This window comes from Rattus norvegicus, chromosome X (assembly GCF_021556685.1).
Source record: "Rattus norvegicus strain SHRSP/BbbUtx chromosome X, alternate assembly SHRSP_T2T, whole genome shotgun sequence".
Classification (NCBI taxonomy): Eukaryota; Metazoa; Chordata; class Mammalia; order Rodentia; family Muridae; genus Rattus; species Rattus norvegicus.
This window is the reverse complement of record NC_141554.1, coordinates 108,852,501-108,872,628: the sequence shown is the minus strand read 5'-3', so window position 1 is coordinate 108,872,628 and position 20,128 is coordinate 108,852,501. Positions and strand designations below refer to the sequence as shown.

Here is a 20,128-nt window from a genome sequence, read left to right as displayed (position 1 = left end):
ATGCTTAAGGCCAAAGCACATTGAAGATCTTTCTCCTTTCTACCTTTCTGAGCTCTAAACCTTTTCTCCTCTGTTTTTCTTTCTCTCTCTCTCTGTCTGTCTCTGTCTCTCTCCCACCCTCCTTCCTCTCTCTCTCTCTCTCTCTCTCTCTCTCTCTCTCTTTCTTTCATCTCTTTCTTCCTTTTTTTCTTTTCTTTCTGCTTACAGTCTCATGATGCAGCCCAGACTGTCCTCAAACTCACACATTTTTTTCAAAGTCTATTACCATATTTTGTAAAACAGCGATGGCTGTTTTTATTGAGTAAAACACTGGCTCCATGGGACTTATACTTCTTGGACTTAAGGTCCCTTGAATCAAGATAGCTTTTTACTTCCTAGACATTATCATCAAAATCTTCCTTATCATTAATTATTTGAGCTTTTGAAAGACAAAATTCTCTCTCTGAATTCAGACTTGTCTAGAAATGACTATGTGGCTCAGGCTAACATCAAAGTCCTGGCACTCGTCCTGTCAGTCTCCTGCATGCTGGGATTGCAGACATTTGCTTCCCCTGGTTTATAGCATTCTTATATCTTGAATTATATGCCAGCCCTCCAATAAAACATAATACATTTAGAAATCCTATTATCCTACTAATGAAATAAACATTTCTTGGATGTAAACCTAATACCAGGAGCTTTTGAGGCACAACGATGAAACACTTAAGTGGAAAGTGGAAGAAATAAAAGCAGGAAGAATAATTTATGCCACATGGAAACAACAGGGGATAAAATGTGTTTTAAGCAGGTGGGGGCAGATATAGGCCCATGTCACAGACTGAATAGTGATGCAGAGAGTGGGTTTAGGTCAGCAGTGGAGGTGAGACACTCTAGACAGGTGGCCAGTAAGAAAGTGACAATGGATAGGAAAAGACAAAGGACTACGCAAGTGACAATGTCAGATTTAAATTTAGAGCTGAAAATGGACAAAAGAAATGAGGTAAGAAGAATAAGCCACTTTGGCAGAATCAACTGAGGGCCGTGTTAGAAGGCACATTCTTCACTGGATCCTTAACCCGAGATTCTGGAGAAGTACTGTGCAGGCATTAGCACTTTCTTAAGTCTATAAACACACGTTCACAAAGTCTGATGGGATGGCTTTCTAGACCAGAGTGCTGGCTAGTCTTGAGTGTCAGCTTGGTTACATTAGGAAGCAAGCAGCTGGGCACACCTGTGAGGAATTCTCTTGATTGAATCACCTGACCTGGAAATACCCACTCTAGACCTAGGTGAATCCTTCACGTGTCAGCCCACATAAAACGACAAGGCCAGAGGAAGCTTTTGCTTTTTGTCTTCTAGATCTCACTGTCACTGGCAAGTTCACATTTCCTGTTCTTGCTGAGGCATCCCTTCACTGGTACTAGAACCCACTTCTTTGGGATTCCAATATACACTGAAGGCCAGCTGAGGCATCTAGTCTTGTGAACTGAACTACTGGATTCTTGATCTTTGCATTGGAAATCGTTAGATTAGCTGGACTACAGCCTCCAAGCCACTCTAATACATCCTAAATATATCCACTAGACAAGAAACAAGAGACATTCAAATGGGAAAGAAGGATATTAGGAGCAGGTTTTAATTCATAGATGCTATCAAACATTAAAAAATCATGGAATCAATTAGAGCTAATACATACACTCAGTAAAGTTTCAGGATATTAAACACGTGAAAATGAGTTGTGTTCCTATGCACTGATACTGAATCTTCTATAACTGAATTTAAGTAAATTCCACTGATTTAAAAAAATATTTTATATGTATGGGTGCTCCTCCTATCCCTATGTCTGTGGGCCACATGGGTGACTTGTACCTGTGGAGGTCAGAGGAGGGTGTTGGGGTTCCTAAAACTGGAGTTACAGATGGTTATGAGCCACAATGCAGGTGCTGGGGAATAAACTCAGGTCCTCTGGGAGACAGCTCTTAATTGCTGCCCAATCTCTCCAGACCTGAAGTCCACTTATTAACACCCAAAGAAGAAAATACTTGAAAATTTAACAAGAAAGGAAAAGTAGATAAACTTAAAAGTACAAAACTTTGTTAACAGGAATTAAAGATGGCCTAACTAAGTTTAAAGTGGGGAAGAATAAAAACTGCCCTCTGCTACGGTACTGATATGTAAAACATATAAAGCACCCCTTCAACATAATTGGTGAGCCATATGAATTCACAGAGACTAAAGCAGCAAGCACAGGGCTTACACGGGTCTGAACCAGGTCCCCTGTAGCTTCCAGCTTACTGTTTCCATCCACCACATGTCTCTGAATCTTGTGCCTTTTCTTGAGCTTCTTTTCCTTCCTTTGGTTTGCCTTGTCCAACAATGATGTGATGTTTTGTTTTAGCTTGTTGCATTTTATTTTGTTATGTTTTGTTGTTATTCCCTTAGAAGTCTGTTCTTTTCTCATGAGAAACAGAGAGGGAGTGGATCCAGGTGGGAGGGGAGGCAGGGAGGAACTGGGAGGAGTAGAGGGAGGGGAAGGTGTAATCAGTTTCATAAATTATATGAGAAAGAATCTACTTTTAATAAAAGGGGAAATTTTATTTAAAAATTTGTAGAAAAAAATTGATCACCCAACCTAAAAATAGGCAAACTAGGGGTGATGGACAGAACACTATGGTGAAAAATATGTGATGGAGAAGTGGGAAGACAGAAAAAAACGGAGTGGTGGTTGTGCTCCAAAGTGAGGCAGAACCAGACACATGATGACAGTGGAAGGGGAGAGAGAGGGCTGAGGTCAACACACTGTCACTGCCCAGTAGGGTCACTGGGGACAGTGTGCAACAACAGCCTGAAGCTTGTGCAGATGCAGACTCAACACCTGACCATGCCAGCTGTGGCATCCCCTGGCAAAGGTTCGCTTTCTGGATTGGTCCGATTCGAAGGACCATAGTTGTCTACAATGCCACCAGAGTCCATGTCGGTGTGTGGCCCATCTTGCTGCCCTAGACTGGATGAAGCCCGAGATCCATGTGGTTATGTATCAGTCTGTGCTGCCTTCCTTGGTCATGTCCTCAGGCTCTGCTGCCATCTTAATGTGAGTGTCCTGTGTAGCCACTTGAGGCCATGTTGAGGCTCATAGTCCACAGAGCCTTCAATGAAGGCCACAAGTGGGTCAGTGGTTTTGATATGGCCAGGGGACATGTTGATATGTGTGGCCTGTATTGTTACTGAAGCCCATTTGGATGCCTATGGTCTGGGCTGCTGTCTGAAGCCATGTTGATATCTGTGGGCACAGAGAAGTGGCCCCGCCTTTCTCCACCTTAGTAGGTCTCTCTCATCAGTTGATGACTTCTGGTACAGGTGGAGAAAGGCTCACCTTCCCTTGTGGGGCTGGATACTAGGAATATGACCTTGCTTTAGTGAGCATATGGACAACACAAAAGGGACTTGGTTTCTTCTTTTTGTTTCCTGGGGGGTACAAGGAGTGACAAGGGAGAGGGGCAGACATAGGAGGACTTGGAGATGAGCACAATCAGGGTACATAATGTGGGGTTCCCAATCAAAAAATTAATTAAAAATTAAAAAATAGACAAACTACTGAATCAGTATTTGGCATTTCTTCAATATCTACACATTGTTAAATAAATACATGCACTGACATCTTTAATTCTAACATAAGTTGTTAGAGAATGCAGTCATATCTTTAATGTTTCACTAAAAAATCAAGTAGCAATTGTTAATGAGAACATGGAGAAACTGGAATCTTCTTATGGAATGTAGAAGCCACTGTGAGAAAAGGTTTGACAGTACCATGACAACAGTAACTTCAGTAACCATCGACATTCAGTAGCACTTTAAAATGAACTTGTATTATAATATTGTCCAAATACAGTCTTGGATGTTCAGGTGGGCATACAGACTTCCTGTTTTCATTTTATTCCTCAGCCTCCAAAGGATTGAGGTGCAAAGCTTAGGTCCTAAAAATACCTTCCTGATTTAAGTCAGACTAACAAGCAGCATCATACTGGAATGCCCCACAGTGCTGTGGAATTATTTTATTTTAGTGTTCTTGGATATTTTATGTATTTATATTTCAAATGTGGAATTATTTTAAAAGGAATTGTTTTGTGATGTCAGTGACTTACAGGAAGGGTTATTGTTCAAATGCAACCCTACGATCAGAGGCTCTGCTCACCACATTTTTCCAGATTACTCAGACTTTCCACAGGAGCAGCAGGAGATGCTCCTCTATATTCGCCATCACAAAACCGTTGGGCTTTGAACAGCAGAGTTCAGCATGAATACCATAACGCAGCTTACCAGTATAACTGTGCTTTGGAAATTGAGGGTGGGAACATCACTTGTTTTTGTACTGATCGATTTCAGAATGGTTCAAATTCATTTGAAACAAGCTATGTTGTCAGGTTCTTTCTCATGTTTCTCCCATCCTTTCTGTGACAGTACTCATGACAGAGTTGAAGGAAGATAGCTGTAGATCTCTTCTTCCTTAGCCTCACTTTGAGTTCTGTAATCCAGTGTTTAAAGCACTGAGCTTAGATGTAGTTGTACTCGCCTGTAACTTAGTAAATTGACTTAAGTTTGGTGAATTAATTTCTGTCAACCAGATTTGAGTATGATTTATATTCCAGCCCTAATAAAGAACTTCAGAAATTTTGTTCACTTTGTTATATCAACATGGAAGGGATTCTATCTGGGAAACACTTCTGAAATATTTGCTAAAATAAATGGACTTTAAAAAGTGAATGACCCAAATCTTTACTCAGGACTGACAAAAGCACATTCCATTCTACTTAGAGTGAAAACTAGGAATGGCTAGTTCACTAATATTTGTTCAATATTTTGAACAACCTAAATTGATTCAAGGAGACAGCAGATGCTGGCGAGGATGTGGAGAAAGAGGAACACTCCTCCATTGTTGGTGGGATTGCAGACTGGTAAAACCATTCTGGAAATCAGTCTGGAGGTTCCTCAGAAAATTGGACATTGAACTGCCTGAGGATCCAGCTATACCTCTCTTGGGCATATACCCAAAAGATGCCTCAACATATAAAAGAGACACGCGCTCCACTATGTTCATCGCAGCCTTATTTATAATAGCCAGAAACTGGAAAGAACCCAGATGCCCTTCAACAGAGGAATGGATACAGAAAATGTGGTACATCTACACAATGGAATATTACTCAGCTATCAAAAACAACGAGTTTATGAAATTCGTAGGCAAATGGATGGAACTAGAATCCTGAGTGAGGTAACCCAATCACAAAAGTACACAGATGGTATGCACTCACTGATAAGTGGATATTAACCCAAAAGCTTGGAATACCTAAGAAAAAAAATTCACAGATCATATGAAGCTCTCAAAAAGAAGGAAGAACAAAATGTGGATGCTTCATTCTTTCTTAGGAGGGAGAACAAAATACTCACAGGATGAAATATAGGGACAAAAGTGGAGCAGGGACTGAAGAAAAGATCAACCAGAGACTGCCCCACCTGGTGATTCATCCCATATGCAGACACAAAACCCAGTCACTATTGCTGATACCAAGAAGTGTTTGCTGACAGGAGCCTGATATGGGTGTCTCCTGAGAGGCGCTGCCAGAGCCCTTCTGATACAGATGAGGATGCTTGCAGCTAATGATTGGACTGAGCATAGGGACCCCAATGGAGGAGTTAGGGAAAAGACTGAAGGAGCTGAAGGGGTTTGCAACCCCTTAGGAAAAACAACAATATCAGCTAACCAGATTCCTCCCAGAGTGCCCAGGGACTAAACCACAAACCAGAGTACACATGGAGGGACCCGTGGCTCCACCTGCATATGTAGCAGAGGATGGCCTTGTCTGTCATCAATAGAAGGAGAAGCCCTTGGTCCTATGAAGGCTTATCTCCCCAATGTGAGGTAATGCCAGGGTGGTAAGGTGGGAGAGGGTGGGTGGGAGTGGGAACATCCTCATAGAAGCAGGGGGACAGAGGAGGGAGTATGGAAGGGGCAAAAGGGGATAACATTTTAAAAGTAAATATATAAAATATCCAAGAAAAATAAAATTAAAAAGAAAAAATTGATAAAACGATTTTAATATAATTTTATTTTAAAGTCATATATTTTAGATGAAACAAAACAAGTGATTTCAAAAAAATGTGCATGGAACCATGGTATGCTGTGTCTCAGTTTTCTACCTCTGCTTTCCAGGTTTAATGTCCATAAGACTGAGTTTTACCATTACTTTTAATAACCATTACTCCCCCATCAGCATGTTTAGAATAGACAAAATAAATAAAATAAATTAATAAACAAACATTATGCCCTGGAGTGGCATACTCTGCCCTTTAGGGTTCTTACATTTCAGAACTTTGCTGGTTGGAAATGAGGGGTTTCTGTTACACCTCAAACATGAAAATGAGTAAGACATAGAAAGTCTGTACTGTGTTTGATACGAATATTAAATATAAAGATAACTGTGGGATTCTCACTCTAGTCATCAAGGAAAGTTGATTTTAACAATGAGTGAAAAGATAAATTCCTTTCAATAGGCATACATTACAAAGAAAGCACTTTAAAAAAGAGATTTGTTCTGGAGAAATGTAGTCAAGAGCATTCTGGCTGTTCTTCCAGAGGACCCAGGTTCAATTCTCAGTATCCACATGGTGGCTGTGTGTAACTCCAGTTCCAGGGCATTAGATGTTCCCAGTGGGCATGAGGCACACTCAGCACATACATACATGCAAGCAAAACACTCATATACACAAAATAAAAATTAAAGTATATATGTGCACTGCCCATGTGCCTGGTGGCCAAGGATGTCAGAAGAGGTCACCAGATCCCTTGGAACTGGAGTTAAGGGCAGTAGTAAGCCACCATTGGAAATTGAACCCAAATTCTTTGTAAGAACAATGAGTACTCTTAACCACTGTCTGAGCCATCTCCCCATCCTCTATTTGCCCTAACTTTAAAAAATGGAAGGGGGCATTTTAACTTGCTTTAAATTATACACAGTAGTCTAAACTCATTTGGACTAATACTTTGGTGCTTATTTTAACAGCACATATATTTGTATTGGAATCACACAGAGATCAGCATGGCCCTGCCCAAGGATGGCATGCAAATTCATGAAGTATATCCGTTTTCTAAAACAGACATTGAAAATGTCATGATATCCAATACCCTGTATATTCATTTTAAGTTAAGTTTTTGAAGCATAGGGAGTATATAAATGAACTTATTTTTTATTTTATAAAAGTCACTGAACAGATGTTAGGGAGAATGAAACTTAATAAATCCAATTTCAGCTAAAAACCTTTAAAATAAAGAGTAAGAGTGAAAGTTTAGTGATTTTTCTGGGCACATGTATCTATTCAGATACATGAGTCTTTTTGAGGTTTCATTTTCGCTATTTTCATATTCATCTATTCATGTGTTTAAAATGAACTGAGACCGCTAGAACATTAAAGCATGGCTTCACAGTTAATGAAGCAGAGTCATCTGTACTGTCCTCACTAAAATATTAATAACATGTTTAAAATAAGAGATATATTCTACAACCATCAAAATACATAAGAGATAATTTTACGTCTTTCTCATACTTTAAAATCTTATTGCACATTAAATGTGTAAGTCTAGCGATATATGAATTTGCTGCTTAAATTTTAAAGTGTAATAAGTTATATATTTTAATGTATCTTATAAGAGTACACACAGAAAAAAGCAATTTTAATGTATATAAAAGTTATCCTGGGACATATATTGCCAAAATTTGGCTTCTGCTTATCCTCACACCACATTTTTAAGTAGCAATGTCATGTTTATTAATAGGGTTGTACAATTAAAATATATTTGGAGATTGTTGACAAAAATGAATTGGTAACAGTTCTTTGCTTCTGCCAGTAGTTTTGGAAGAAACTAAGCTACAATCAGTGCTTTTTACTTCTTAACTACAGTGATTTGGATCAGAAATGTCCCCCATAGGCTCAGGTATTTGAACATTTTGTTCCCAGGTGGTGGTGTTTGGGGAGGTGTAGGTGGGTGCAAACTTGCTTGAGGAAGTCATTGATTGCGAGCTTTGAGATTATATAGCCTGCCCCTACTTCCAGGCTACTCTGTCTCCTCTATGCTTGTGTTAAACAATCTGAACGCTAAGCTTCCTGGTCTGGTTGCCATGCTGTCTCCACCATTACAAACTTTGTTAGTAAGTGGAGCTGGGATAAGATCAACATCCCTCGGCTGGAATAGAAATAACTTAAAAAGGCACCCAGTCCAGCATGGGGTTGAGATGACTGTTGCTTCTGCCTTATAGGACTGAGGTGTGATAAAATGTGCATGGTATCTTATAGTAACTGCACTCAGTAAAGTGCAGTTATTATAGTTGGAAATGGTTGCCTATGGATTGGTTAATGGTTACCTTCAGACAATTTTTATTTTGAGTTTTAACAGTGAGACAAAGAGCCATCAACATATTACTATGCCAAAGTATAACTAAATTTTTTTAGGCTGAGAAAAATATCTAATCTGGCTAAAACCCCTTAACTTACCAAAAACAAACACACATAAATACACACAAATTCAGTAAACACCTATCTACTGTCCTTTGAGAGATATCATTTGCTTGTATGTCTCCCCAGGTAAGCTCACTGAAGAAAATTATGACGTACTTGCTCTACAGAATTGTGTTTTTGCACAAGAAATTGAGAATACTGAAATGACAAACTTATTTTAAAAATAGTACATAGGCTCCATTTTTAGCAATAATTAGCTGGGCCACTTGTAGTTGGTATCAATATTTTTCAAGTTTTTACTTCTGCTGTGTGTGTGTGTGTGTGTGTGTTTGTGTGTGTGTACAACTTCTGTGACACATCTATAGGTCAGAGGACAATTTAGTGGAGTGAGCTGACTGTCCTCTTTTACCTTTATGTGAGATCAAACTCAAGTCATCAGGCTTGCACATGTAAGAGTTTCCCTTTCCAAGTTATTGTGCTGGACACCTTTAAAGTTTTTTGTTCTCTCTTCTTTTTAATATTACAAAGTTGTTGTATGTGGTGGGTTCCTCATGTGTTAGGACTCGACTCAGCTATGAACTTTCAACTTTCAGTACTTCAACTCTTAGAACCTGACTTTGCAGTTTCCCTTTTCGATGTTTGTAAGCCAGCGCTTCCCATAATACAGTGTTAATGAAGCTGGCTCCTCTGGAACCCCTATTCAGGTTTTTGTGTTGGCAAGTAAAACTGTTTAAGGCTAATAAACATTTTTCAATGCTTAGTACCATTCCACATCAGGCCTCTTTTCTCTACATACATACATTTCTATCTTATTTTTATGTCACCCTTTGTTTCCTTTGCTTGTCATATTTAGCCTTGACTGAGAAAGAGGCAGGCTGAATAGCCTGTGTTTACATAAATACTCAACCATGTGCCCTCTGACTCCTCAAATGACTAAGTGGGTGGAAGCAAAAACATGCATTGTGCCAGTGCATGCATAAATACTGTCACATGTAAGGCAAGAAGCAGGGTGACATAACACAAGTCACAAGTTGTCAGGAACTCTAAATTGAAGTTTTGTTTTAAATCGAGGTCCCCGAAATCCAAAGCCACATGAAGGCCTGACCCTTCCCCACTGCCTCTCCCACGTACTGAAGGGAGGGATGAGATGTGAGTAGCAGCCAGTTAATCAGAATGCCTTTTCACATTTCCTGCCTCCATGCCAGTCCACTCTGGGAGGCCCCTCTGCTATGGCTGAACGCAAGAACGATCCTTGAGTGTAAGACCACATCTGTATGATCGTTCTACCCAGAAAGCCCCCAAACATGAACCTCCCAGGCTTTAGCACAAAGCTTAAGTTTTCTCAATGAGTGTGCACAGAATGAATGCATGTCTCTTTGAAAAAAAAATGGCAGCTTCCACACACACAGTAAAACTGCACTCAATACTGACCCTGAAGAAAAGCCATACAACTGATGTTGTAAGAAAATGTTCCTTGTTTATACTGCTGTATTTTAATTTTTAGCTGATCTGAGCACAAAGAGAGCTCTTTCTGTTCAGAGAAAGAAGGTTTATGATGTGGGAGAAAGCTAAGAACAATGGGCTCAATTGATAAACCAGAGATGCTCTGAGCTTCTGAGAGCCTAGAAACTCCATCTATAGATCCATCCCAGAGGGCAGAACTAAATAAGGACAGACGGAAAACACAGCTTTCTTGGGAGCTGGCTTTTGCTTCTCTGAGGCAAAAATACATTCACTCTGGAGCTTCCTAAGTCAATTCTCCAAACTGTGGTGCTCTGCCCTTGCTTTCCAGTTTCTAAAAATAAATCGTATTTTTTATTCCCTTTGTCTTTAAAGTCATTCAACCAGACTTACTTGCAGAAATTAATTGTGATAAAGCAGGAATCGGGGGACTACAACTGAACTACTTTTGATTAGAGCCCCTTAACTGCTGACTAACGTGTTGCCTACAGCTAGTGTCCTTTCTCGTGTTCCTTGTCAGTCACAACTACAAGACAAACCTACAGCTAATTTCAATTGAACTTTCTTCAGGCTGGTCATCAGCACGGTCCACGTCATGTTAGTGGTCTCATGTAGTAAGCACTGCGGGGTACTAGCTGTCATTAACTTGTTTTAATCCTGAACTGGCACACCATGCTTAATTCCTCTTATCTCCTTATTATATCTTCTCGGCCACAGAAACATTCAGCTTCAAACCTTTTATTTAGTACTTGTCAAGTGCACCTGTTTCATGTGGGAAGTACCAGGTTATCTTTATTAGAATAGCTGAACAATTTTGAGCAAAGGTAAAAATACTTTAATACAACAGGAGTGGGGGCACCACAATGGCACTGGGCAAGTAAACCATACTGACTCAGAATAAGCAAAACACTGAAATCCAAGAGAAACCAAACCATTAAGTATGAAATACACTGGTATAGATATTTGGGCTCAGCCCAGCATGGTAGCATATACCTTTAATTCCAATTCTCAGGAGGCAAGGGCAGGCAGATCTCTATGAGCTCAAGATCAGTCTGCTCGCTATGGAGAATTCCAGGACAGCCAAGGATACATAGTAAAATCCTGGCTCAATAAAACCATATTTAAATTGAGACAAGTATTTATTGAGTTTCTTTAGGAAAACTGTTTTGTATGTTGTGTATCTTTAGTGTAAAAGTTTCTGTTATTGAGGTCATATGGAGCAATTCACTCAAAGGACACATGTTTGATTGAGAACATTCTTAATTTTATTTTCTTTAATTTTATAAAATACATTTTGTAAGATGAGTTTCTAAGAGTTTATCCTTTATGTTGTTAAAATCAAAATTCTATATCAGAAATGAAGGAAACACTTGCAGTTGATTAACTCTCTTTGTATGTGCATGCGTGTGTGTATATATACGTGTGAGGTTTTCAGGGAGTGGTTGGTTATCTGTTATGATATTAAAATCAAACCAAATAAAAGATATAGATTATTTCACCTTCCTTTATCTTGATTGGTTTCTTCCAGGTCCTTTAAGCTCTCCTCACTACTGTGCATCCTGCTAGTTTACCTTATATACTGGCCCAAGAACAAGTCTCAAGTATCTTCTTCTAAATCCTTATATCTCTTTCAACATGACAAAAGCACTTTGGGGAATGACAGCACAAATCTACAAAAAAAAAAATCTACAGTAACTTTTCCTTCAGTAAAAACAGATCAGAGGCTTTTCCTTTCTTTCTTTGCTTTTCTTTCTTTCACCCAAAGTTAACAAGTACAGGATAAGCCTGAAATCTGGGAGTTCTTCAGGTTTCCAATTCTGTCTGTCCTCACCATGTCTCCAGAGCTCTCTGGAAGCTCACCAACTAAACAGCTGGCAGTTGCTGAAATCTATTATGTGACCTATATATACCAAGACACAATAACCTCTATGCTAAGCCTAAACTTTCAAAATGCTGAGATAATATTAGCAAGCAAAATCATCTGTCATTTATTAGAAAAGAAAATATTGGACAGGTTATTCAAATGGAGGTTCAAATTTACCAAGCCTAGTTCTACAAAAGGTAGAATACTTGGGGAAAATCCCAATCATTTCATGGGACTACACAATTTCAAATATTTTTGTGATGCTTACTGTCCAGTTTTTCTTTTTTCTTTTGAAAAAGAACTAAGCTCAAAGAATCATTCTCCAGTTCTTTCTGGTACAGCTCCAAACAAGAGATAAACAACTGGGAAATATGAAACAGGAATCATTCTGAAACTAATCAAAATCCTCTAATCACCTGCTGTAAGTGAATGGATAAAACCCAAGGAAAAGAGCACCATTGTGAAGATATTGTGCCAGAGGCCAAGAGGACACAACTGATGGGGTGGGGGGAGATGCTATCCAAAGAGTTAAGTGTTTTGCATCTGCCAGAGGGCATCTCAATTTACACCTTTAGCATCCCCCAACTGATGCTCCTTAGGTCACAGTCTTATTTTATATAAGCTAGTTCCCTTCTATTCTCAGCTCCTTGGAAACCACAAGGTTGTCATGGTAGCTGTTATCAGGGAGAAGGGAGTGAGTCGATCCTGACAACACTCTGTTTCTCTTCCTAATGAGCTGTAAGGACAGATGAGGCCCCCCTCCTCCAGGCCCCACTTTGTCTAAATAGACACTGTGCTCCCTAATGCTGTAAGGAAGGTTGGCTGAGTTAGGGCTTAAATAGTCCATTGCCACTGGCGTCAGAGCTCTCTTTCTAAGGGTGAAAGATCCTTGCTTTGACCCCCTTCTCCTAGCTGCAGGAGGCAGATTTGGGCAAATGCTATTGCTTATTTCCTTCTGTCTTCAGTGGAACTAGGAAGAAAAGAGTGAGTTCTTGGTTTTGTGCATCAAAGAGAATATATTTGACTCCTACTGATGGCAAGGAGACCAAGGACATTCCTGCTTTCTACCTGAGAATCTTTCTTTCCACTTTGTTTTCCTCAATGGAAGTGCCCTTTGAGAAGGAAGCACATCCTGGCCTTCAGGAGATGCTTGCAAACTCAATTAGAGCTTTCATTCCTCTGCGACTTGCAGCGGGGGAATCACCTTCTCAGGTATTCCCCATTTCTAGCAGGAGCCCACTGTGGAGCAAAATGACTGAAAGAGGTACATAAGAGGGAGAGTCCACAGAGAGAGATTAATCACTGCAATACTCTCCTTTCTTGTTATACTCATCAAGTAAGAAGAGGGCCAATCAGTGGCAAAGGCAGAGTTAAGACAGGAGACACAACACTATAGGCTGTGTGGTTAGAGCCTCGCTATTAGACAAAGGGGGATTTCTATGGGAGATCAGAACTTGGTGCCTCGGCCCATGAGTTTAAGGACGGCAAAGTTGTAAGTGGCAGCAATCATGAAGGTGAGCTGTAGGGAACAGAAGAAAGAAGGTAAGTGACAGTAGGAAGAAAAACTCTCTCTTATTCAAAACCTTTTGGGAATGAGGGAGAGTTGAAGTAAAATCACAACTAAATAAAAGGAAATAATCTACCTGCAAAAAAAATAAATAAAATAAAAAGCACACCCATTTTTCCTATATTTGTGAAGAGAAATCTGTAGATCTTCCACAATAGCCCCTTCCTAAATAACCTAAATAACATAATCAGTAAAGATGTACTCCACAGCGAGGCTCCTTTCCACTAACCTATCCTTAAGGAAATTGGCTATGCTTGTGCTGTACATACACAGCTACTTCATGTACCATAGCCCTCTGCTCTCTTATTATCACCTGAATTCACAAAGTACAAGTGTGCTGGCATTTTGTGAACACCTCTGCAGTACTGAGGAGGATTCTGTGAGATCGTCCTTGTACTGAACTGCTACCTCAGAGACTTAAGGTACATCGCCTTGCCCAGTGGCACCTGAGCCTTTACATCTGCACGATGAGCACACTGCATTGGCACTACACTAACACTACCCAAAGGACCCGGGGCACAGGACTGCATGACAGTCATAGCAATTCTAATGTGAGGCGGAACCTGCAGTTTCTCTGGGAGTACTTAAACCCACTAGAGAGTGTGGAGAATGCTTATACTCTCTAGAATCCTAGCATACAGCAGATCCTGTTTACAGTTCCATGCTCTTGTCAGTTCTTGACAACTCACAGCAGAAACGTGTAACCCCGCACCTTGCTGTGCCTCTGCATAGCTTGTCAACAGTCTTCCAAGGTTGGAAGGAGTCTCTAGTCTTTCAGCCTAATGCTACTCAAGCTACCCTGGACCACTTCTTTTCTAATATTATCTTAAAATAACTTACCAGGGAAACTAGTGTGGCTGCAGCACCCACAAATGCAGCAATAAACAGGTGGAAGGTCATTTGGAACTGCAGGAAAATGTATGAGAGAGAATTACTTCTTATATCAGAAAAGCAAACCATGGTCTCCTGTAAATAGTAAATAGTTGTCTGGATTGGGCTGATACCATTCCTGTCTGTTCATTTTGTGTCTCTGACTAAATTGTTCACTTCCCTATGTGTCAAGGCCCTATTTGCTACTGTTTATCCTAGCACCTCATGCCCACGGCATCTAGAAGACACTGTTTTTCGGACTTTCTCCCTGGGATCTGCTTTTTATTCCCTGACTGCAAAGGTATGTGTCTGTTCTCAATGAAGCATTTTCTCTTCTTCCCAAATGTACTTATTTTACCTCTCATTGGATATTAAGAAGCTCTAAATTAAAAGCATTTTATAGAGCCCATGTGTGCATCTGTGCATGGCCCATTTTCTTGGTATATTTTTAATCAAAATGAAAATTTTCATTTGGGAAATTTTACTAAGTATTATCTTTATTTAAAGCTACACACTTTTCTTTTCACGAGGGAAGTTTGGAAAAGTAAGACGTTTAGTGCAGCTCTAGGGTAAATAAGTACTTTTACTTTTAATCGGTATGCTCATTGATTCAAGTACATTTCACCATTATTTTGTAGAAGGGAAATCTGCTAATTCAAAGTCCAACAAGAAATACTATAATCCTTGAAACTAAAGTTCATGAGAAGAAACTACTGGTAGAGGAAGAAATTTCTGCATTCTTAGTCGATCTATTTTTTAAAAATCATCCTTCTCATTCACTTACCTCGGCTGTTTTGCAGATGGACAGAAGGTTGGAGCCACAAACCTTGCCAGGAAAAGCATTCCATGGGAGAACACCTAAGATGCAGAAAGCAGGCAGAGTAAACTTGGTAAGGCTAGAAGGCTATGTGGAGGCTTTCTCCATAGCCTTCTACCTTCTCTATCCTAGCTCTAAACCTGATACTGACAGGAGGCATGATCCTGTTTTCTAAATCCTTACATAAAAGCAAAGGTGGCATTGAACAATTGTGAAGTTTTATATTGAAATGTGCTGCTTTGGGTTGTTAATAGCAGTCAATCAGAGAAAGAGAGCAGCCATGAAGAAGAAGAGGAAGAGGAAGAGGAGGAGGAGGAAGAAGGGGAAGAAGAAGGGGAGGAAGAAGAGGAAGAGGGGGAGGAGGAAGAAGGGGAAAGAGCAGGAGGAAGAGGAGGAAGAGGGAGGAGGAAGAAGAGAAGGAGGAGGAGAACAAACCAAAACCCCTAAATTCCTATGTTTGCTTTGGGGGAAAGCATTCTTAGTTTCGGTGGAAAGAACTTACTAAACTAAGATGAATCATCTTATAATAGTTTCATAATCACCATCCTCCTCACTCTAAGCCAAAAAAAAAAAAAAAAACCCAACCCAAAACAAGTGCATGTTGCTTCTGCAGATGACAGGGAATCTAAAGCTCCCATATGCAACTCACCATACATTCTGGCATCAGCGCAGAGACTGCCTATACTGGCAGAGGTCTTGCTAGGGAAGGCAATAGACTGGCAGGTGGTCCAGGTATTGAAGTAAATGTACACAGGCACAGCAGAGCAGGCAAACACCAGGAGCCATACAACAGTCAGGGCATAGGTGATGCCCACAAACTAAAACAATTGACATGGAGTGGTTAAAAATCAGCATCAACTTGCAGACCTTGAAACAAAAACTGGGAGATCCCGGAGTGGCACGTGCCAATGAAGTCAGATTCCAGGCATCTCCCTTAAATGAAATTAGTGAGCAGGGCATTTTTGTGAAGTGTCATTGGCAATATCACTTAGATAACTTGCCCCAGGTGTGATGGAGGGTAGGGGGAGTGGGTGGGAGTTGGAGTGAGGCGGATCCCTGGGTTAGAGGGGGCTTCAGGGGATTTGGAGGGCAGAGAAGGTGTAAAAAAGTAAAAAAGAAAAAAAGTCCTGAAAGAAAGTTGTGCCATTTTGTGCCTTAGGCTGAGCTTAGAAGATGTTCTTTGCCACAGGATTTTTGTTCCCCAGTCACTGAACAATGCCAATAGGAGATTTAATTTTCAGATCTAAAACCATTCTAAACTAACTGCTGGTCACAAAAAGTCATCTCTACAACACACACATGTTCAGACCCCAAAAGATCTTTAAGTCTAGAGACTGAAAAATGATGTATGTCTTTCTAAAACACAGCTATCCCAAAGATAAGCAAGGAAGATGCAGAGCTAGCCTAGCTCTCTCTGGGACCCCTAATAGTACAGAATCCCAGAATATTGGGACTTGGACTCAATGCTTTCACTTCTATGTTCCACCCTCCATTTGAGCTTATGGTGTTTAAGTCTCAATCCCATGACTAGCATTTATATTCTTGTATAGTCTGGTCCACTCTTGTAGTCCTTGCCAGGAACAAAGAAAAGGGATACCAACAGATTGGTTAGAAATGGTCTTATTGTACAAAGCATCCTACAAAATTCATGCTTTTCAGTTTAAGATGAAAATTTCCAGGGAACCTTTGAAAGGTGAGGCTAAGCCGGCCAGGCACCACGTTCTTCCTGACCATATCGTTCGGCTGTAGCCATCGCTTCCTCACTCAAAAGCTAGGCCTCTGGAGAGGACCCAACCTTGGGTGGGGATGAGGCTACAGACTCACGCCCAATTGTCCCCCACCCCTTGTTATTGCCACAAAATCCTGAGGATGATCACCTTGTCGGGATGTCCTAGCCATTTTCCCAAACAATGACACACCCGCTCCAAAGAATGAGCTTGATGTTGGCCTCTGGAACCCCTCCCCTTCTGGCCCCCTGTTACCGTTGCGCTCAGGCCCTTGCCGCAGATGGTGGTCTTGTAGTCGCCAAAGATCTGCCTGACAGCGCCGGTGGTGTAGAAGCCCTCGGCCAGCAGGAGGGCCCCATAAAGGAAGAAGAAAGAGGCAGTTCCATAGATGACATACTGGAAAGCATGAATCCTGCAATGACATACAAAATCTAGATAGCCTCATTCAGAGGACACCACTCTTCTTGTCAGTCACACATCTGGGTGGCTAGGGCTTCTTGAGAGGAGTAACTCGGTATTTCATATTGCCCTCCACCTTTTCTTCACTGAAGTAAATGAGGTCAGACAGTAGGTGGCCAAGAGCATAGCTTCTTCCCATATTCCTTGTTACCCTGCATCCTAGAGAACCAAGCTTGCTGCTCTTTGTTTGACCCTTCAGAAGTGTTACTTCACAGACAAACTGAGAGATGCATGAAGGAATGGTAGCCTGACTTGCTCTATGAGTAGGAAAGACTTATTACTAAGCCTGAGTACACATAAGCAGAGTGTCAGAGCAAAACCAGGGATGCTACTCTGCCCAGTCATTAGCCCTCTACCTGCCATTGTGGAGACAATTCAGGCAACATTAAACATACCTAGCAGAAATTGGGCCATGTGTGAAAACACAGGGAGGAGTGAGTGGAGGCAGACCTCCTTTCTAAGTCTGACATTGTCCCCTTCCTTAAGAGCTTCCAACATGGCATGGTAGAACCTGTACCCAGAGGGATAAGTCAGGAAAGCTATGTAGCTTCAAGTTGATAAGCTCTACCTCCAAGACAGGGTGAGGGTGAGGGTGAGGGTGAGGGAAAAAGAGATGAGTCTGGAGGTGGTGTGAGGTACTTACACATTAATGAGATACTCATAGTCCTGGTAGTTTTTGGAGAAATAGGTCTCAATTAACTTTTCTGTACCAGTGAGAGCTTCATGTCCACATCCACAGAACAGTGCCACTCCAAAGAAACACAATCCAGTGGCCACCAGGGAAGCAAAGGGGGCCCCTACCAGACATCTAGCACAGCACTCTAACAAACCTAGGGAAGAAGGTGGAGAAAAGTCAGATATGCATAAGAGGTAAGTCATCCACTTACTACTGCTGTGCCAAGCAGCCCATGCTAGCAAGCACAGAGTGTGGTTATCGTGGGAGTTCTAAAGGAGAATCTACAGGTTTTAGCTTCTGGAATGTGAGATTGACCCAGAATCCTTGCTTTGCCCCATTCTGTCCCATTCTTAAAAATGAACCCTCACCTTCAATACTCAGAATGGATGGGCTTTATAAGGGATTCAAATAATTCAAGTAGTAATACAAGGAGGTGATAAGATGGGTCCCTCTTAATTTTTTTTTAGTCTGTTGACTAGTTTTAATTATTCATCTACTATGGAGTAGTACATGGGATATAAAAACAGGAAAAGTATAAACATTACCAGATTGGAGTCTTTATAAGGATGAATACATAACGTAGATGTAATATTTTCTACCAACAATTGCAGGAAATAGAGTAATTGGCTACAGAGGGTATGTATTTGGAATTTCAGATGAAATGAGTGTTAACCATGGGTGTTAGTATTTTAAGATACAATTAGAATAGGAAGAGTATTCCACATAATGTAAAGTTGTTGAAAGGAATGCAAAATCCTTCCTAGTCTAGATAGAAGGGAGCAATCCAGAGAAGACAGAAACTAGTATGGGATACACATGCATATATAGATATATCAAATTGTGTATATAGATATAATATATTCAAATGTATGCACATACATATGTAATATAATAGATATATACACACATGCTTAGAATGTGTTATATACATAAATATATGTATAGGCCAATTGTTTTTATACATCTATTCCTATAGAGTATGTACATGCAAATAATTAGAAAATGTACATTAGAAAGTACTATTTTGTGATAAGTATGCTGCAATTCCTTATCTCCTTATAGGACAAAAACAATTTCTAAAAGTTTGGACTTTTATAGTCATGTAATTCTCCAAGTCAAGTTTAATTATCTACAATGGGATACTAGGTGAAATAGAAATCCACTGCTTTATCCCCTTAATATGAGCTTATTTTTTACTAAAATCCCAAATTTTACATTGAGAATTGTCAACAGATATTAAAAGATCAAAGTATGTGTATCGCGGAAAAGTTGGGATAGAGGCATGTCTTTTTTATCAGAGCCACAGAATAAGTGAGTACTACTACCCACCATTCAGTGAAAGGACAGCCTTTCCCTGGCCTTCAAAGAGTGTCTTCTTTGAAGATACTTGTACACACACTGGCATTAAAGATGAGGCTCCAAAGCCCAAGCCAAAGTATGCAGCAAACATTTGTGGCAGAACTGGGTCCCTTTTACTTTCCTCAAACTGAAGCACCGCTGTCAGAAGACAGCCTCCATGAGAAGTAATTAATTGGTTTATAGCTGGGCTGCTATGAGAAGAGGCCTAGTTCACTCAACATGAAATCTGTGAGAGAGGATGCTCACTACCGGTCTATGAGGTGTGGTGTGTGTGTGTGTGTGTGTGTGTGTGTGTGTGTGTGTGTATACTACATGCATGTGTACAACAGAGAAAAACAAAGCAGCTGAAATGACCACCGTCTCTATGGAGACACTCCAGAACTTGCTCTTCCTTCTATCCTTAGGTTAAGATACTAAATGTGTCCGTAAGTCAAGAAAAGGCACTGGGGAATGAACAGCACCCCCGTCTTCATTCTCTGCCCTTTTAACTCCTCTCCACCCTCCAACTCTTAGACTCTTCTAGTAAAGAAGGTCTCTGAAGTCTGGGATTGGGGAGGGGAGGTCAGTGACCCGACTGTTACTTCTCTCTCCCGGCAAAGGGTCAAGCCTTGGACACGGTCCTCCATAACTTCCCTAGACAAAGAAGCCTTGTTTTGTCCTGAGATCTTAGGAGCCTCATTGGTATTCTGCAAGGCCCTGTAGGCCTGGGGGTGGGGAGGGGTCAGATCCAGTAAACAATGGCAGAACTGTTTATTTAGCCCAGGATAAGGAAATCCATGTACACTTGCAAGTGGTCACCCTATGACCATTCACTCACCCCAGCATTTTCACCATGGGAAGTCTA

The 20,128-nt window shown here is 40.6% G+C and overlaps 1 protein-coding gene and 1 non-coding gene across 3 annotated transcripts in view; one reads left to right on the top strand and one right to left on the bottom strand.

The window, feature by feature from the left end:
• The first annotated feature begins 7,018 nt into the window (after positions 1-7,018).
• Positions 7,019-7,121, top strand: LOC120099413 (U6 spliceosomal RNA). The gene has a single exon (XR_015647269.1). It is a non-coding gene; the product is annotated as a U6 spliceosomal RNA (small nuclear RNA).
• A 4,066-nt stretch (positions 7,122-11,187) lies between these two features.
• The window catches only part of Plp1 (proteolipid protein 1), a 15,268-nt gene continuing 6,327 nt past the window's right edge, over positions 11,188-20,128 (bottom strand). Inside the window, exons 2-7 of one of the 2 annotated variants that reach the window (NM_030990.3) lie at positions 17,893-18,079; positions 16,941-17,202; positions 15,713-15,881; positions 15,031-15,104; positions 14,217-14,282; positions 11,188-13,328 (exon numbers count right to left, since the gene is read on the bottom strand). In NM_030990.3, coding sequence (NP_112252.1) covers positions 13,257-13,328; positions 14,217-14,282; positions 15,031-15,104; positions 15,713-15,881; positions 16,941-17,202; positions 17,893-18,079 — 830 coding nt within the window. In that variant the 3' untranslated portion in view covers positions 11,188-13,256. The remainder of the gene's footprint in view (positions 13,329-14,216; positions 14,283-15,030; positions 15,105-15,712; positions 15,882-16,940; positions 17,203-17,892; positions 18,080-20,128) is intronic. The other variant, XM_087599121.1, reaches the window with a different exon arrangement.